We start from the raw sequence: 20785 nt of genomic DNA, 5'->3' as shown, positions 1-20785 counted from the left end.
AGTCCCAGCTACTCAGGAGGCTGAGGCAGGAGAATTGCCTGAACCCAGGAGGCGGAGGTTGCGGTGAGCCGAGATCGCGCCATTGCACTCCAGCCTGGGTAACGAGCGAAACTCCGTCTCCAAAAAAAAAAAAGAAATAAAATGGGGTAGAAAATGTCAGAGCACTTGGCAATAACTGCACATTGCAGCAAAAACTATGTCTTGTTGCCAAGAAGACTGTGAGAGACAATGGAGAGGGCATGATGAAAAACACATTTTTTCCAGTAATTTATACTCACATCTGTGTATCTTGGGTCTTTGCATGAAATATGCTTCCTCCAATGGGTCATAATTAGAAGTGTGGAAAACACTAATTTTGATGTACTAAAGATGATGAAATGAGGACAAGAATTTTTAGTAATTTTGGCCTCTGATGTATTAATTATAAAACTATGTCCTTGCCTTTTCACAGTGCATCAGTCCATACCAGATGGTCTACCCCAGTCAGGGAGAGAAGAAAAACTGTGGATGATGAAGACAGCAACCCAGAGAGGTAACTCCTCAGGTGAGGAGGAGCTGGGGCTGCTGGACTTTTTTCTGTTAGTCTTGGAGATAGTCCAAGGTTGGTAAACAAAAATATGTGACGAAGGCATAGCCTAGAACAGTTTTTTTTCCCCTGATGAATAGCTAATCTAATTCTATTTTGTTAGGTACTTTTGGATATATGTAGATCTGTATCCATTAACTCACTTAGTTTGTTCAAGATGCTAAAACAAAATACTATGGACTGGGGGACTTATAAACAACATAAATTTATTTCTGACAGTTCTGGAGGCTGGGAAGTCCAAGTTCACAGCAGTAACAGAATCATTGTCTGCTGAGGGCCCGCTTCCTGATCCAAAGACAGTGCCTTCTTGCTGTGTCCTTACCTGGAAGGGGCAAGAAATCTCTCTCAGGCCTCTTTTCTAAGGGCACTAATCCTATCTGTGAAAAATCTTCCCTCAGGACCTAATTATCTTCCTAATGTCTTAGGAATTAGGATTTCAGCATACAAACAAGGGGGGCACACACATTGAGCCCACAGCAGCCACATCTAATTGAAAGCTTACTTTAGTTGTAATCAAACTGAATATAATTTCCCCCTTGTGGCTTTCCTGTAGCCATTAATAGTGAATCTTGCTCACTTGGTGAATAACTACTTTTTAGAATAAAGATTTTTAAAGCCACTTTTAAGGCAGGTCCCCTGTAAAAGAAAAATACTTTACAGAAGAAAAAATAATGTTTAGAGAATAGCTTTTAAGTGTTTCCCTTTAAAGATTTTCTTTGTGGCAACCATTTACCTCTTCCAAAGAGAGTACATAAAAGAACATTACTTATTATTTTAGTCATCCCTTTTCAAATATGTTATGTCTGGCAATGCCTTTGTTTTTTATAAAATTAGCCATAAGCAAGTAAATGTTATAGAAGATAACCATTAAATAAACATATGTTAAAGAAGGTAGATTTTAGTTTTCTCTTCATTGTAATAAGGGCCTAACATCATTTTCAATCAGAAATATTATAACCTGGGCAGAATAGGGAAATTGCCCTCTTCAAATTGACACATTCTCAGGAAGACCCCCCAAAAAAGTCATATTTAAAAATGAAAACTTGTGGACAGGCATGGTAGCTCATACCTGTAATTCCAGCACTTTGGGAGGCTGAGGCTGGTGGATCACCTGAGACCAGGAGTTCCAGAACAGGCTGGCCAATATGGTGAACCCCTGTCTCTACTAAAAATACAAAAATTAGCTGGGCATGGTGATGGGCGCCTGTAATCCCAGCTACTTGGGAGGCTGAAGCAGGAGAATCGCTTGAACCCAGGAGGCGGAGGTTGCAGTGAGCCTAGAGTGTGCCATTGCACTCCAGCCTGGGCATCAAGAATGAAACTCCATCTCAAAATAAATAAAGAAATAAAAATAAAAGTGAAAACTTGCAAAATACATACAGACATGACAAAACTATGTCGGCTTGAACTTAAAGGAAACACATTTATCTGTTTTCCAAGTTTCCATTATTACCACATAACTTTCTATTTGAATAATTTGCTTGATTAAGAAATTAATACCTAGCCAGGCGCGGTGGCTCAAGCCTGTAATCCCAGCACTTTGGGAGGCCGAGCCGGGTGGATCACGAGGTCGAGAGATCGAGACCATCCTGGTCAACATGGTGAAACCCCGTCTCTACTAAAAAACTACAAAAAATTAGCTGGGCATGGTGGCGCGTGCCTGTACTCCCAGCTACTCAGGAGGCTGAGGCAGGAGAATTGCCTGAACCCAGGAGGCGGAGGTTGCGGTGAGCCTAGATTGCGCCATTGCACTCCAGCCTGGGTAACAAGAGCGAAACTCCGTCTCAAAAAAAAAAAAAAAAAAGAAAAAAAAAAAGAAATTAATACCTTTCTTAATCATTTAGGCTAGAACCTTTCAAACTTTTGAGTATGAGTTACAAAAAGAAATATTTTTTATATCATGAACAATACAAACATCCACATATGAGTATATGTGTGTGTGTGTGGCCTTAAACAAGAATTTATGCGGAGAAATATATTTACTGTTTACAAAACACCTCTAATATTTTTCTATTCTGTTAATGCTTGTCACAAGCTACTGAATTTATTTCAGACTCACTAATAGTCCTAGCCTTCACTTTGAAAAACAATGGTGTGATCCATATAGAAAAATTTATTTACATCCATCCATTTTTATAGTCTGCTTTCAGAGACAGCATTGTTCCTGAGGCCCTAAATATTGACTCCTACTTGAAAAAGGAAAAATTTCAAACAGACAGAGAGAGAACAAAAATTTCAGAAGCAATCAATCCCTAGATCCCCTAGCCACTTTTCTGCCTTTTGATTTTTTTTTTCTCCCAAGTAATTCTTACCATCATTGATTTTCTCATCAGCACCATTCACTTAGCTTACCCCTGCATCTGGTGAAATCTTTAACTGCCCAAAAGAATTGCTCTTTCTAGTCCCTTTCCTATTATGCATTGTTTACTTGAAAAAGTTCTTTCACTTTTGTAATTTGGTTCAAAGTCTCCCAGAGAAGACAAATGGGAATTTATTTATTCAACACATCTGTTGAACACTGCGTGTCATGCAGAGCTCTTGGGTGATGAAGAGGTGAATGATATAAAATTCTTGTCTTCATGGATGGCAATATCCATTCAACAGAGACATAAAAAATGGTAAGGGGCATATATCATTGGTCAGAGGGTAATATGTGCTTTGTCAAAACAGGTGAATGGAAACTGCCAGGGGTGTAAGGTAGATGGGGATAATTTACTATTTGATATTGAGTGGTAAAGAGGCCTCACTGGGCTGAGCGTGGGGTCTCACACCTGTAATCCCAATACTTTGGGAGCCTGAGGCAAGTGGATAGCTTAAGCTCAGGAGCTTGAGACCAGCCTAAGCAAGACGGTAAAACCCCATCTCTACAAAAAATACAAAAATTAGCCAGGTATGGTGGTGTGCCTCTGTAGTCCAAGCTTTTTGGACTACAGTCCTGCCTTTTTGCACTAAGGCAGGAGAATCACTTGAGCGAGGAGGTTGAGGCTTCAGCAAGCCATGTTCATGCCTGTGCACTCCAGCCTGGGTGAGAGTGAGACCCTGTCTCAAAAAAAAAAACAAAAAGAGGCCTCACTGATAAGGTCTTGTTTGAAGAGAGGGCTGAGAAATAAGTGAGTAGCAAGCTATATAGCAAATTGGGGGAACAGCATTCCAAGGAGAACATAACTTAGTTATGTTCAGTGTTGACTTTGAGATCTGTACTATTGCCTTACTTATTTTTTCCCTGCAAATTCTTACTCTGTTGTAAAAGAGTAGCTTCTAATTTTTCACTTTTACCCCCCTGGTGGTTATAGAAACTTTAATTGCTATCAGGTTTTAGAATAATGAATGTTGTTATCATAAACCTCTTCTCCCAGGCGTTCTCATGGAGGATATTTCCTAGCAAGCGATAAAGGACCACTATCTGTTTACACTCAAACTTTAGGTATATAGGTCAGCAATTCCCAATCTTTTTGGCACCAGGGATTGATTTGTTCAAAGACAGTTTTTCCATAGACTAGGGTCGGGGGGATGGTTTCGAAATGAAACTGTTTTACCTTAGATCTTCAGGCCTCAGTTAGATTCTCACAGGAGCACGCAATCCAGATCCCTTGCATGTGCAATTCACAATAGGATTTGTGCTCCTATAAGAATCTAATGCCACCACTGATCTGGTAGGAGGCAGAGCTCAGGTGGTAATGCTCACTTGCCTACTGCTAACCTCCTGCTGTGCAGCCCAGTTCCTAAGAGACCATGGACTGGTACTAGTTCTCGTTCATGGCCAAGAAGTTGGGACCCCAACTTAGGTGATAAGATACTTTATGCCAAATGTGTGTCTTTCTAACTAGCACAGTGCCTCAAAATCTCCTAACCTTAGAGTAAACTTCCAATGAAATAATCCCAGGCAAAAGTTTTGATAATTTATATGGAGGAATTTTACTAGACATTTTGAACAGGGCCACTTTGTTCAGATGTCTATGCAGTAGGCAAGTTTTGTGGAAGCTATTCAATAATTAGACATCTGCTATAGCAAAAAATGAGGCTTTTGGCCAGGTGTGGTGGCTCACACCTGTAGTACTTTGGGAGGCTGAGGTGGGTAGACTACAAGGTCAGGAGTTTGAGATTAGCCTGGCCAAGATAGTGAAACGCTGTCTCTACTAAAAATACAAAAATTAGCCAGGTGCAGTGGCGGGCACCTGTAATCTCAGCTACTCAGGAGGCTGAGGCAAAAGAATCAACTGAACCCGGGCAGAGATTGCAGTGAGCTGAGATCATGCCACTGCACTCTAGCCTGGGAGACAGAGCAAGATTCCATCTCAAAAAAAAAAAAAAAAAAAAAAAAGAGGTTTTTAGTAAGGTTCAATTTCTTGGTAAAGATTTCTTAGGAAATATGTTTCCTGTTCTGCAACCACCACATTTCTACCTGGTAGCTCACATAGAAATTTAGTATGATTCTAAGCAGGTCTTATTAATGTGTAGTGAATGAGAACCTGGTGACTCCCTCTTGGTTTCTTGGTACATGTACTTGATGATAAAGAAACATGGAACCTTCTCCTGGTTGAATGAAGCCGTAGGCTGTGGGCCCGAGTTTATAAACTTGGTATCTTGGAACAAAACATTATTTACATGCACCATCTCCAAATTTTTTTTTTATCCTTTTAGGAGGCAAGCATCTAAAAGAGATGGAGACTCTTCAAGAGGTAGGATTAAGGTACCTGCCTCATGAAGAGCTTTTCTGCTCCCAGATCTGGCAACAGATTACAAGAGAATTAACCAAGTGTCAAGATTCTGTGGTAAATATTCAAAGAACAGGCTGTCAGTTGGAAAAACGAGATGATTTGCACTATAAAGGTGAAGGGTTCAGTAATCAGAGTTCCCATCTTCAAGTTCACCACAGAGTCCACACTGGTGAAAAACCCTACAAAGGGGAACACTGTGTGAAAAGTTTCAACTGGAGCCCCCATTTTCAAATTAACCAAAGGGCTTATGCAGGAGAGAAGCCCTACAAATGTGAAAAATGTGATAATGCCTTCCGTCGGTTTTCAAGTCTTCAAGCCCATCAGAGAGTCCACAGTGGAGCAAAATCATACATAGATGATGTGACTTATATGAGTTTCAGTCACAGGTCACATCTTCACCATCATCAGAGAGTTGCCACTGGAGAGAATCCATACAAATATGAAGAATGTGGGAGGAATGTTAGGAAAAGCTCACATTGTCAAGCTCCTCTGATAGTTCATACAGGAGAGAAACCCTATAAATGTGAGGACTGTGGGGTGAGCTTCAGTCAGAGATCATATCTTCAAGTTCATCTGAAAGTTCACACTGGAAAGAAACCGTATAAGTGTGAAGAGTGTGGGAAGAGCTTCAGTTGGCGTTCACGACTGCAGGCTCATCAGCGAATCCACACTGGTGAGAAGCCATACAAATGCAATGTGTGTGGCAAGAGCTTTAGTTACAGCTCACACCTTAACATTCATTGTAGAATCCACACAGGAGAGAAACCCTATAAATGTGAGGAGTGTGGGAAAGGTTTCAGTGTGGGTTCACACCTTCAGGCCCATCAGATAAGCCACACTGGAGAGAAACCATACAAATGTGAGGAGTGTGGGAAAGGCTTCTGCCGGGTCTCAAATCTTCTGGACCATCAAAGAGGCCATACTGGAGAGAAACCATATCAGTGTGATGCATGTGGTAAGGGCTTCAGTCGTAGCTCAGATTTCAACATTCATTTTAGAGTCCATACTGGGGAAAAACCCTATAAATGTGAAGAGTGTGGCAAGGGCTTCAGCCAGGCCTCAAATCTTCTGGCCCATCAAAGAGGCCACACTGGAGAGAAACCCTACAAATGCGGTACATGTGGGAAGGGCTTCAGTCGGAGCTCAGATCTTAATGTACACTGTAGAATCCACACAGGAGAGAAACCCTATAAATGTGAGAAGTGTGGTAAGGCCTTCAGTCAGTTCTCCAGCCTTCAGGTGCATCAGAGAGTCCACACTGGAGAGAAACCGTATCAGTGTGTGGAGTGTGGGAAGGGCTTCAGTGTAGGTTCACAGCTTCAAGCCCATCAGAGATGCCACACAGGAGAGAAACCCTATCAATGTGAGGAGTGTGGAAAGGGCTTCTGTCGGGCCTCAAATTTTCTGGCACATCGTGGAGTCCACACAGGAGAAAAACCATACCGATGTGATGTGTGTGGTAAGCGCTTCAGGCAGAGATCCTACCTTCAAGCCCACCAGAGGGTCCACACAGGAGAGAGACCATACAAATGTGAGGAATGCGGGAAAGTCTTCAGCTGGAGCTCATACCTTCAAGCCCATCAAAGAGTTCACACTGGAGAAAAACCATACAAATGTGAGGAGTGTGGGAAGGACTTCAGTTGGAGCTCAAGTCTTATCATTCATCAGCGAGTCCATGCTGATGATGAAGGTGACAAGGACTTTCCTTCATCAGAGGATTCACACAGGAAAGAAACTCAATAAAATATGTTTTACTATCTTAGATGGGTGCTGAAATGTTTTAATTATCAGAGCTATCATAGACAAAACATTTGTTTTATAGAGTCAATAGTTCAGCCAAATGACTGGGAGACACCACAGCAGAGAAGCTTCACAAGAGTGGAGATATACAGACTGCATTCAGAACACTGACCATTAGCTGATACATGCAAACAAGAGAATTAGGAAGGATGAGTCTGATCTGGAGTGAACCAGAAGTACTAAGATGGAAATGCTGAACTCTGTTCCAGTAGAATATAAGCTCCAAGAGGGTAGAGCCTTTGTTGACTGCCAAATCTACTCTGCCTTTTCAGTGCCTAAACACTAATTTTTCAGTAATATTTGAAATTACTATCATATTTGAAATTCAGGCATATTTGACATTTTTATTATTTATCTCTTAAAAAATTCTCTTAAAATTGTACTCAGAAGAATTCTGCAAGGCTTGGAGGACATATGTTAGTCACATGGCCTGATTTTCCCATTTTTGCAGGTCTCATGGATGAGTATCAAACTGAAGGTTGCAGCTTGTTAATGGGTACAGAAATCAGTTTTTGGGGCTAGCAATTAGAAGTTTTGTAATGTTAACAGTACTTTATTGAGGTGTAATCTGCATGCAGTTACATGCACAAATCTCAAGTTTATGTCTTCCTGAATTTTGATAAATGTAATCATCACCAAGATCAATGTATACGATATCTCTTATTAAACCAAAAAGTTTTCTTGTGCCCATTTCCAGTCAGTCCCACCTCCAGTGCCAAGTATTATGATTTCTAAATTATAAATTAATTAGGTCTGTTCCTGAGCTTCATATGGATTTAGTATGTACTCATATGTGAATTCTTATGATCACATGTATGATCATCTCAGTAGATTCAGAGAAAACATTTGACAAAATTCAGCATCCATTCATGATGAAAAAATTCTTCAATGAGATAAAAGGCATCTATGAAAATCATACAAGCTAACTTTTTTTAAAATTAAGGAATAATTAATATAAAGTGAAACTGACTCTAGTGTATCATTATGCATTTTGGCAAGTGCTGTCATGTGAACACCATCACAATTAAGACATTTAACAGTTCTAGCACCCCCTGCCCTAAAACTTGCTTGTTCTGTTTAGTCATCCCCTCTCCCCATCACCAGCCTTTGTCAACCACTGACTCATTTTCTGTCTGTATAGTTTATCCTTTCCAGAATGTCATATAAATGGAGTCTTAGAGTATGTTTCCTTTGGAGTCTGGTACTTTTCACTTAATGCTTCTGAGACTCATCTGTCTTGTTGCATATATCAGCACAGAAGTCATTTATTTTTATTGCTGAGTAGTAGTCTATCATATGAATGTTCCACAGTTTATCCATTTATCACTGGTGGGATATTTGGGTTTTCAGGTTTTAGTAATTATGAAGAAAGCTGTCAACATTTGCATATAGTTTTGTGTATCCACATTTTCTTTTGTCTTAGTAAATAGGAGTGGAATTGCTGGATTTTATTGTAACAGTATATTTATCTATGAAAAACTGGTGAACTTTTCTAAAATAACTACTATTTTACATTCCCACCACCAGTGTATGAAAGTCCAGTTCCTTAACTTCAATAATTCGTATGTCAGGGTTTGGTTTGTTTTTTATTTTGTTATTAGGATTTCAAAAGTTTATAGGGGGATTTCATTTTGGTTTTAATTTATATTTCCCTAATGACCACTGAGCATCTTTATTGCTTGTTTGCTATCCATATGTCTTTTTTTTCTTTTTTTTTTTTTTTGAGACGGAGTTTCACTTTTGTTACCCAGGCTGGAGTGCAATGGCGCGATCTCGGCTCACCACAACCTCCGTCTCCTGGGTTCAGGCAATTCTCCTGCCTCAGCCTCCTGAGTAGCTGGGATTACAGGCACGCACCACCATGCCCAGCTAATTTTTTGTATTTTTAGTAGAGACAGGGTTTCACCGTGTTGACCAGGATGGTCTCGATCTCTTGACCTCGTGATCCACCCGCCTCGGCCTCCCAAAGTGCTGGGATTACAGGCGTGAGCCACCGCGCCTGGCCTAAGTTAGTCTTTATATAAGATGTGAATTAATCTTTATATAAGGAAGGTCCATTATTTGCATATGAGAATCCAATTAACTATTCTTTCAATATTGACATGGCACCTTTGTGAATCCATTAACCATATGTGTATGGGTCTTTTTCTGGCCTCAGTGCAGTTTCATTGATGTATATGTCTATCATTTTGCCAAATATTGCACATCTTGACTTTTGTATCTGCATATAATGTCTTAAAACCAGATAGTGTGAGTCTTCCAACTCCATTATTTTATTTTGGCTATCAAATTTGTTTGCCTTGCCATAATTTCTAGAATCAGCTTTGCCATCTGTAAAAATAATTTGCTTGGATTTTTATTGAGAGTACAATGAACATATAGATGAGTTTGGGGACAATTGACATTTTAGCAATACTGAGAATGTTCTAAATCATACACATAGTATCAACCTATTTGTTTAAGACTCTCATATTTCTTTCATGAGTAATTTGTAGTTTTAACATACAGAACTTGCACATACTTTATTAGATTTATACCTAAGTATTCCTTTTTTGGGGTTCTAAATTAAATACTACTATTTTTCAAATTTCAATTTCCAATTGTTCTTTTTTAATATATGGGAATACAATAGATTGTTTTATGTTGACTTTTGTCTCCTATGATCTCACCAAAGAGATATAAATGGCCCTGCCTCCTTTGTTCAGTGTCCTCTTGTGGCAAGATGGCTAACGGGGGCACCCCTTCTGCAGAAAGTAAAGTTGCCTTGCTGAGAAAATTAAATTTCTATTTGAGTACTACTTTTGTGGCACTGAAAATTTACATATAACACCATCATTTGTTAAGAAGACTATTCTTTCCCTTACTAAATGGTCTTAGCACCCTTGTTGAAAATGAACTGGCAATAAATATCAGGACTTATTTGTGGACTTTGAATTCTATTCCACTGATTTATATGTCTACCTTTATGCCAGTACCATACTGTAGTTTTCTAGTAACTTTAGAAATTGGGAAATGTGAGTCCTTCAACTGTTCTTTTCTAAAGTTGTTTTGGTTATTTTTGGTCCCTTGCATTTCCATATGAATTTAGGATCAGCTGGTCAATTTCCTGGGGCAGGGGAGCCAGCTAGGATACTGATGAGGATTGCATTGAATCCATAGATCAGTTTGGGAGGTATTGCCATCTTAACAATATTAAATTTTCTCTTCCATGAACTACAGATGTCTTTCCTTTTATTTAGGTCTTCTTTAATTTTTTTTCAATGATGTTTTATAGTTTTCAGTGTACAAACTTTTTTCTTAGTTTGTTAACTTTGTTCCTAAGTATTTTCTTCCTTTAAATTCTATTGTAAATGGAATTGTTTTTCTTCTTTCATTTTTTGATTATTCTTTGATAGTGTACAAGAACAGAACTGTTTTTGCATATTGATCTTCCTGTAACTTTGCTGAACTCATTTACTAGTCTTATTAGTTTTTTGTGATTTCTTTAGGAATTTATGTGTATAAAATCATAACTGCAAATATAGTTTTACTTCTTCATTTTCCTTCTTCATTTCCATATGGATACCTCTTATTTCATTTCTTTGCCTAGCTGCCCTGGCTAGAACCTCCAGCATGTATCAAATAGAAGTGGTGAGAGTTGGCCAGGCATGGTGCCTCATGCCTGTAGTCCCAGCACTTTAGAAAGCTGAGGTGAGCAGATCACCTCAGGTCAGGAGTTCAAGACCAGCCTGGCCAACATGGTGAAACTCCATCTCTACTAAAAATACAAAAAATTAGCAGGGTGTGGTCGTAGGAGCCTGTAATTCCAGCTACTCAGGAGGCTGAGGCAGGGGAATACCTTGAAGGCAGAGCTTGCAGTGTGCAGTGAGCCGAGATCATGCCACTGTACTCCAGCCTAGGCAACAGAGCAAGACTCCCATCTCAAAAAACAAAAAGTGGTGAGAGTGCACATCTTTGTTTTGTCTCTGATCTTAGAAATCAGATCTTTTACCATTAAGTATGATATTAGCTGTGGGTTTTTTATAGATGTGCTTTATTGTGTTGGAGAAGTTCCCTTCCATTTCTAATTTGTTGAATGTGTTTTTTAAATCATGAACAGGTGTGCATATTTCATGGATTTCTGTATCTTTTTTATTTCCTTTCTTTTGCCTACTTTAGGTTTCAGATGTTCTTTTTTTGTTTGTTTCTTAAGGTAAAAGCTTAGGTCACTGTATTAGTCTTTTCTCACACTGCTATAAAGAAATCCCTGAGATTGAGTAATTTATAAAGAAAAGAGGTTTGGTTGGCTTACAGTGCTGCAGGCTATACAGGAAGCATAGTGGCTTCTGCTTGTGGGGAGGTCTCAAGGAGCTTTTACTTATGGCAGAAGTCACATGGCTGGAGCAGGAGGAAGAGATCGAGGGAGGAAGCGCCATGCCCTTGTAAACAACCAGATCTGCGAATTCACTCACTATACAATACCAATGCTGAACCATTCATGAGAACTCCATACCCATGATCTATTTACCTCCCACCAGGCCCTACCTCCAACACTGGGGATTGCAATTCGAGATGAGATTTGGTGGGAACACAGATCCAAACGATATCAGTCACTGATGGACTAATACAGTGTTTATCTTAAGAAACAAGAAAAAGAAGAGCATCTGAAACCCAAATCATATCAGTCACTGAGACACTCTTCTCTTTTGATATAGGCATTTAATGCTATACATTTTCCTTGAAGTCTTATTTTATCTACATCCTATACATTTTGATATGTTTTTGTTTATTTTTTAAATTTTATTTGACCTGTAGACTGTGAAATGCTGGGTGGGTGTGGTGGCTCACACCTGTAATCCCAGCACTCTGGAAGGCCCAGGTGGACAGATTGCTTGAGATCAGGAGTTGGAGACTAGCCTGGTGAACATGGCAAAACCCCGTCTCTACTAAAAAATACAAAAATTAGCAAGGTATGGTGTCTTACACCTGTAGTCTCAGCTACTTGGGAGGCTGAGGCAGAATTGCTTGAACTTGGGAGGTGGAGGTTGCAGTGAGCTGAGATTGCGCCACTGCCCTCTAGGCTGGGTGACAGAATGAGACTGTCTCAAAAAAAAAAAAAAAAAAAAGTTATTTGCTGGGCCCGGTGGCTCATGCCTGTAATCCCAGCATTTTCAGAGGCTGAGGCAGGTGTATCATGAGGTCAGGGGATCAAGACCAGCCTGACCAACATGGTGAAACCCTGTCTCTACTTACAAAATACAAAATTAGCCAGGTGTGGTGGCACACACCTGTAATCCCAGCTACCCGACAGGCTAAGACAGGAGAATTGCTTGAACCCAGGAGGTGGAGGTTGCTATGAGCCGAGAGCATGTCATTGCACTCCATGCACTCCAGCCTGGGCAACAAAGCAAGACTCCATCTCAACAACAACAACAACAAAAAATTATTTAGTTCCTGCTTTTTGTTAAAAAAAAAAAAGTATTGGTATTGATTCCTAATCTAATTCTAATGTGGAATAGAGAACATATTCTATATAACTTGAATCCTTATAAAGCTTTTGAGATTTGTTGCATGGTCCAGGTTATGGCCTATCTTGACACATGATCTGTATGTACTTGGAAAAATTAGGCATTTCGCTGTTGTTTGGCAGAATGTTATGTCAATAAAATCTAATTGGTTGATAATATTGTTCAAGTCTTCTCTGTCCTTATTGATTTTTTAGCTATTCTGTCAATTATTGTCAGCAGAGTGTTACTATGTTTGACTATAATTGTTATGTCAATTTCTGTATAGATTTACACATTTTTGTGTTTTTGGTCTTTTATCCAGTCCGTTGTTCATTCTGGGTCATTTCTACTGTTCTGTCTTCCAGTTTCCTGATTCTTTCCTCTGTTCTCTCCATTATGCTGCTAAGTATATCCAATGAGTTTTTAACTGGTTACTGAATTTCTCAGGTCTCAAAATTCCCTTTGGTGTTTCTTTATATCTTTGATTCCTTTGCTGAAACATTCTGTATTTTTATTTGTTTCAAGCATGTTTGTAATTATTATCTGAAGCATTTTTAAGATGGATGCTTTAAAATTCTTGTCAAATAGTTCTAATATTTCTATCATCTTAGTGTAGGCATCTATTGAGTCTTTTTCATTCAGTTTGAGATCTTCCTGGTTCTTGATGTAATAAGTGATTTTCCGTTAGAACTGAACATCTTTGGTTTTATGAGTTAGGGCTCTGGATCATACCTAACAAAGTGCCACTGCTTGGGCAGCTTAAACAACACAAATTAATTTCCTTACAGTTCTGAAGGGTAGAAGTCTGATATCCAGGTGTCAGCAGTATGTTTCTTCTTAGGTCTCTCTTTTTGGCTTGTAGATGGCCATGCTCTTCTGGTATCCTCACATGCTACCTTCACACACCCTTTGAGTATCTGTGTCCTGATCTACTCTTTTCTAAGGACACCAGTCATACTGGATTAGGGCCCACACCAAAGACCTCATTTAACCTTAATTACCTCTTTAAAGACCTTATCTCCAAATACAATCCACATGTTGAGGTACTGAGAGTTAGGACTTCAACATATGAACTTGGGGAGTAGAGTGCACAATTCAGTTTATATTAGCTGGTCTCCTCTGACATCACTGTGGTAGGGGAAGTGGGTGCTGCCTCATTATTAGGTGGTGACAGAAATCCAGATTTCCCACTCAGCCTCCATTGATACCCACAGGGGTTCCTCATTACTAGTGGCAGGGGTGGGAGTTCTGGTTTCCCACTAGACCTCCACTGATACCTTTCTAATTTGGGGGCAATGGAGTGCCTTATTACTGCACTCCAAGCACCTTCTACTATTTGCACTGGGTTAAGGGGTGGGGAGGAAAGTCCTGACTGTCCTGGCAAGAGTGGAAGCATGGGTCTCTGCTGGCATGCTGGGGATAGTCCTGAAGTTTTCTCTTGTGGTATTTGACTAGAGCACAGCAGTAATTGTCTAAAAGTTTTCTGTCTTGCTATGCGGCCCTCCTCCTTGTCTTTTGGCTAAAGAGAGCAGGCTTTTGCTGGGACTTTTTTGTCTGTGCCCATTGGTGTACTGGGACTGCTAGCTTCTTTGGCTTTAAGTCTGGCACAAAGGAGGCATAAAGAAAACCAAGGCAACTCAGCACCAGTCTACCTTTTCTCTATCACGCAGTCTTGTTTCTCTCTCTCTTTTTTTTTTTTTAATAACTAATGCCCAGGGTTTTGATTGCACTTAGCTGGGTGAATTTAAAAAGTACATCTATTATATCTTCCTGGAAGTCCCTTCTCAATTTTTTTTTTTTTTTTTTGAGATAGAATGTTACACTATCACTCAGGGTGGAGTGCAGTGGCATGATCTAGGCTCACTGCAACCTCCACCTCCCACCTCCTGGGTTCAAGCAAATCTCCTGCCTCAGCCTCCTGAGTAAGCTGGGACTACAGGTGGGCACCCCCACACCCAACTAATTTTTGTATTTTTAGTAGATGGGTTTTTGCCATGTTGGCCAGGCTGGTCTTGAACTCCTGGCCTCAAGTGATCCACCCTTCCCAGCCTCCCAAAGTGCTGGGATTACAGGCATGAGCCACCACACCCATCCTTTTCTCAATGTTTACCAGTTTTCCTGAGAAGTACTCATATATTGAATGCAATTCCAATCAAAATGACAATGCCAGAGACATCCCTGTTCATGTATTTTGATGAATATGTATACACACTTTGGGTTAAAGGTAAGAATGGAACTGCTAGGTTATAAAAATGCATATATTCAAATTCAATAGATCTTGCCAAATAGTTTTCCAAAATGATTGTTATCAGTTTAAATACTCGTCAGTAGACTAAGATATTAAGTTTTTTTGACCTTAAAATCCATTTTTCGCCGGGCGCGGTGGCTCACGCCTGTAATCCCAGCACTTTGGGAGGCCGAGGCGGGCGGATCACAAGGTCAAGAGATCGAGACCATCCTGGCCCACATGGTGAAACTCCGTTTCTACTAAAAATACAAAAATTAGCTGGGCGTTTGGCACACGCCTGTAGTCCCAGCTACTCGGGAGGCTGAGGCAAAAGAATCTCTTGAACCCGGGAGGTGGAGGTTGCAGTGAGCCAAGACTGTGCTACTGTGCTCCAGCCTGGAGACAGAGCAAGACACCAGCTAAAAGAAAAAAAAAATAATAATAATCAATTTTTCTTGTTATTTTGAAAAGAAACATTTCTGTGGGCCCTTTAGTATCTTGCCCATTCTGCCTAATGAATAAGTAGGCCCTAGCAGCATACACCTTGGACGAATCTGCCAGATTCGTATTTTAAGTGAGAGAATGCCAACTGAGCATGGGAATTTCAGAGTGGGAGTTGGAGTGAAGGCAGAGGGCTTAAAAATTTTACATAATCTCAAAATCTGAAACACAAACCACTTCACGTCGAAAGTAACACACGTAGAAACAAACCATAATCAGGACTACAACCCCATCCGTGGTCACACACAATGACTCCCACAATGTCACAGAGTGAAAACACACAACGCACAGGCATTCTTTCTCTAAAACCAATGCACACTTAACGCCTGCTGTGCCCCTGGCGCTGGCGCTACCTAGGAGCGTGAAAAACAGAAGTCCCCGCCCCACAGAGTTCGCACCTAGAGTACCAACCGCCGACCAGACTCTGGAACTCGCTACCTTCTCTCACACGCAGGTTTGAGGCTTTGAGGTACGAATGCCTGTGCTCTGCCTTCTCCAGTCGAGACTCAAAATTCCACTAGCCTCCTCTAAACACGCAGGACGCCGTGAAATCACAGCCCTTCATAGAGTAAGTGAACGAACGGTGCGTATAAGACGCAGCTCTTGCGCATGCGCACTCTGAGCATAGGCTACAAACCCGCGGGCGCCGTGGACACGGTTATTCCGGATGGACTACATTTCCCAGAAGTCACCGCGCTTGGGTCACCTTCGAGCTCTAGGTCCTTTTCTGGTGTCCGTGCGGCTAAGGCCCTACGTGATGAGTAGACTGTGTCCAAAAAAAAGAAATCAGCGGAGGCTTCCACAGTCGCTGGCCGGAATGGAACCGGCGGTGAGAGTGGGAGGCGCTGAAGACCAGAAGGCGCAGGGCGTGTCATGCCTGGAGTTTCAGAATTTCAAGCCTGAGCAGGGGGAGGGTGTGGGAGTGTGTGGGGGTGTGTGGGGGGGTGGGGTGTGTGTGTGTGTGTGTGTGTGTGTGTGTGTGTGTGTATCTCCATCACTCAAGACATATGCATATATGGGTGTGTGTGTGTGTGTGTGTGTGTATCTCCACTTAAGGCATATGCATATACTCATATGCGTTATTTTACGTGTGTGTGTGTGTGTGTGTGTGTGTGTCTGTGTGTGTATCTACATCACTCATGGCATATGCATATATTCATGTGTTATTTTACCCATCATAACAGGATAACAGTTTGTAATGTATTACTCATTATCAAATAAAGCTCTGTGTCATCACTTTTTATTGAAGTGATGTATATCATACACATTAAGGTGCCCACATCTTATATATATATATAACTCAATGAATTTTTGCATTTGAAAGGATCAGTGTACTCACCACCTAGATCAAGACACGGAAGATTTCTATGTCCTGCCTTAGAGGATTTTTCTGTGTCCTGTCCCAGTTAGAACCCACTGTTCTCCCTTAAGGAGTAAGTGCTATTCTGACTCCCACCGCTCAAGATAAGATTTGCCTATTCTTGAACTTCATATAAATGGAATCTTTTTCATTCCAACTGGTACTTTTGGAATTCACCCATGTTGTTTTGGAAATCAACAGGACTTTTTTTCAATTGTGATATAATCTTCCTTTATACAACCACACCATAATTTGTTTATTCATTCTTATGATGATAGGTTTGTAGGTTCCCCAAGTTTCTCCCACTCTCTGTGTTTCACAGAATGCCTTGACCTCCCTGTGACCTGTTCAGCTGCATGTTTTCCCTTGCAGCTTTGAACCCAAGGCAGGGCCTTGAACATTCCCAGGCACTGGTGAAGTTGTATAGTTTATGGTCTGAAACACTGAAAGATCAAAACATGTTGCTAAACACATGGAAGCTAGCTGTGATCCTAAGCCAAATTTCTTAAGCCCTCATGAAAGTTTCATAACCCAGCCCATTTATTGTGGACTTACCTAAGTAGATGGGTCTTCATTAAAATTAAGAACATCTATTTATAATAAGACATGATTAAGAAAGTGAATAAGAAGCCACAGACCATTCTTTCTTATCTCTCCCTCTCTTCTCTCTCTCTCTCTCCACCCACCCTCCTTTTTATGTCTGTATGCACACATAGAAGACTTTTGTTTAAAATATATTCATAAATTCCTACAAATCAATAGGAAAATGACAAATCAAACTAAAAATGGGGAAAAGAGTTGAATGACCCAAGAGTATATCAAAATAGATAATATCATATGAAAAGATGTTCCCATCATTATCAGAAAATAGTAACTAAAAGTCACAATGAGATACCACTACACATGCACCTGAATGGCTAAAGTTAAAATGTCTGACAACACAAAGTATTGGTAAGTTTGAGGAGCAACTGGAACTTATATACATTGCAGCAGAAGTATAAACTATGTAAATCACGTCCTCCCTTAGCTATAAACTCAAGAACATATGTCGACAAAAAGACTTGTAAAGGATGTTTATAGAAGGTTTATATATAGTAGTCAAATATCAGAAACAACCTTACTTTGTCCACCTGAACACTCAGCTAGAGTCACCCCAAAAGCAGTGGTAGGGGAGTTCCCAAAAGGGACTGCCCAAACCATCCCGAGATGGGGCTGTTGGGATTACAAAGAAAGAAACACTCAATTCCAGGGTGACCAATTCAAAGCATTTATTAGCACAACTTATGTACATAGGGGAGCTTCCATGTATCCTCACAATGGACATCAAGACAAGAGATACTAAAGTTAGTGGGTGAAAAAGGATTTGCATAGTATTAAAGTATTACCCCTCCAAGATATTTATTAACTACAAGTGGGAAGATAGTAACTGTATAGAAGAAAAACGCAGGAGAAAATACTTTAACTAAGTGATGAAGATTACGGTCAACAGTAATGAAACATTGACATCATGTACCCTTTGACATGATGATGCAATGTGAAGGTCACAGCATCATTACTGTGACACTGTCAAGAATGCATCCCTCGTTTCCATTATAAAAACACATCATACAAACCCAGGAGAGTGACATTTGACAAAATAAATGAGTGGTACTCTTCCAAATTGAAAGGGCATGAAGATAGGTATGACAGGTGAACGTTAGGTGGCCCCATGATTCCTACCTCCTGGAGTCCACAGCGTTGTTTAGTCCTCTCCCCTGGAGTATGAGCAAGTGACTTGCTTCTAATCAGTGGAAAATGGCAGAGGTAAGGAGATGTCACTTTTCTGATTAACTTATATGGCAAAAGTGATGGGTCAAATGGTATTTCTGGTTCTAGATCCTTGAGGAATCTCCCATTACTGGATATATACCCAAAGGGTTATAAATCATTCTACTATAAAGGCACATGCACATGTATGTTCCTTGCAGCACTATTTACAATAGCAGATTGGAACCAACCCCAATGCCCATCAATGATAGACTGGATAAAGAAAATGTAGCACATATACACCACAGAATACTAAGCAACCATAAAAAAAGAATGAGATCATGTCCTCTGCAGGGACATGGATGAAACTGGAAGCTGTCATTCTCAGCAAACTAATGCAGGAACAGAAAACCAAACACCACATGTTCTCACTTAAAAGTGGTAGTTGAACAATGAGAACACAGGGACACAGGGAGAGGAACAACACACACTGGGGCCTATCAGGGAGTTGGGGGCGGGGGTAAGGGAAGGAGAGCACTGGGCAAATACCTAATGCATGTGGGGCTTAAAACCTAGATATCAGATTGATAGGTGCAGCAAACTGCCATAGCACATATATACACATGTAAATAACCTACACATTCTGCACATGTATCCCGGAACTTAGAGTAAAATAAAAATTAATTTTTTAAAAAAGAAACCAATAATTCAAATTAAAAATAGACAAGGACTTGAATAGACTCTTGTCAAAAGATGACATACAAATGGTTAAGTGGTACCTGAAAAACACATCAGACAAATGCAAATAAAAACCACAATGAGATGCTACCACAATACTTGTTAGGATGGCTATTACAGAAAGAAAATAGATAAATGTTGGTGAGGATGTAGAGGAAAGGGAACCCTTGTACACTGTTGGTGGCAATAGAAATTTGTATAGCCATTATGTAAAACAGCATGAAGGTTCCTTAAAATCATAAAAATAAAACTACCATATAAAAAATAAGTGATGGGATGTCTCTACTGTGATTATGTTATATCATATAAGACACATAGTAGATTGGACTTCTCTTGTGGCCTCAATGAATTAAGTGGCAATGTTGGAGAAGCCTGTATGGCAAGGGAACTGCAGGTGGCCTCAAGAATCTTAGGGCAGCCTCCCACCAACAGTTAGCAAAAAGGTGATGCCCTCCCTCATACAGCCACAGGGAAATGAATCCTGCCTATAATCTGAATGAATCTGGCAATGAATTCTTCCCCAGTTGAACTCCAGAGGAGAACACAGCCCAGGTAACACCTCGTTTGCAGCCTGTGAGACCGGCCTGAGGAAAGCACCCAGCTAAACTCCAGGTCCATGGAAAATATGAGATTAATGTTGTTTTAAGCTAAATTCATGGAAATTGGTTAAGGTAGCAACTGATAATTAATGCAGTAAGAAAAAGTCTAAGGAGATCAGAAGAGACTAAAGAGAAATAACAGCTAAATGCAACATAGGATCATGTGTGGGATCCTGGAAAAGGACATTGATAGGAAAACATATTTGAATAAGACATGCAAATTTGTAGTATTGTACAAGTGTTAATTTCCTGATTTTGATAATTATCCTTTGGTTACGTAAAATAACAAACATTAGAATAAAGGGTATATAAGAACCCTCTGTACTACTCTTGCAACTTTCATCTAAGTCTAAAATGAGTAGAAATTAAAACAAAAAAAGGAAAAATTTGTCTATCTCAAGATCACAAAGATATTTTCCTATTTCTTCCTCTAGAAGCTTGATTGATTGTTTTCACACTTAGACCTACAATCCATCTTGAATTTATATCCACATATGTAGTCAGATGAAGTTCAAAATCATTTTTTTTTCATACAGATATCCAAATGCACTGGCAACATTTGTAAAAAATGCTGGCTTTTTCTTAGGTTGCAGTTAGGCTTTTACTGTAAAGAACGGGACCACATATGTGCAGGGGTCTTTAGACTTTTATGTTCATCCTCTGTCAATCTTTGTGCCAGTACCTCCATTTTAATTCCTGTAGCTTTATATTATGTCTTGAAATCTGGTAATACAAGTTGAAGAACAACTTTGTTCTTTAAAATCACCTTGTCTATTCTGGGTTCTTTGCATTGCTGTGTAATTTTAGAATGAGTTTATTAATTTTCTCAAAACAAACAAAACACCCTGCTGACATTTTATTGGCAGTACATTGAATCTCCAAATTGATACATTTGGAAAGAATTATCTCAAATTTAGTTTTACAGTTCATGAACATGGAATAAATTTCTATTTGTTGAATTCACCTTTATTTCCTTAAGATTTTGTTGTTTCCTGTCTAAAGGTCTTGCATATCTGTTAATTTT

The 20785-nt window shown here is 39.9% G+C and overlaps 1 protein-coding gene across 4 annotated transcripts in view; it reads left to right on the top strand.

The window, feature by feature from the left end:
* Nucleotides 1-7804, top strand: part of ZNF45 (zinc finger protein 45) — a 16075-nt gene extending 8271 nt beyond the window's left edge. For all 4 annotated transcript variants that reach the window (XM_037729189.1, XM_017502390.2, XM_017502389.2 and 1 more), the window contains 2 exons: nucleotides 452-544; nucleotides 5228-7804. In XM_037729189.1, the coding sequence (XP_037585117.1) occupies nucleotides 508-544; nucleotides 5228-7047 (1857 nt within the window). In that variant the 5' untranslated portion in view covers nucleotides 452-507 and the 3' untranslated portion in view covers nucleotides 7048-7804. The remainder of the gene's footprint in view (nucleotides 1-451; nucleotides 545-5227) is intronic.
* Nucleotides 7805-20785: the final 12981 nt, after the last annotated feature.

Source organism: Cebus imitator, unplaced genomic scaffold, assembly GCF_001604975.1.
Source record: "Cebus imitator isolate Cc_AM_T3 unplaced genomic scaffold, Cebus_imitator-1.0 Scaffold296, whole genome shotgun sequence".
NCBI lineage: Eukaryota > Metazoa > Chordata > Mammalia > Primates > Cebidae > Cebus > Cebus imitator.
The sequence above is the reverse complement of the archived record's forward strand: the minus strand, read 5'-3'. Positions and strand labels throughout refer to the sequence as shown.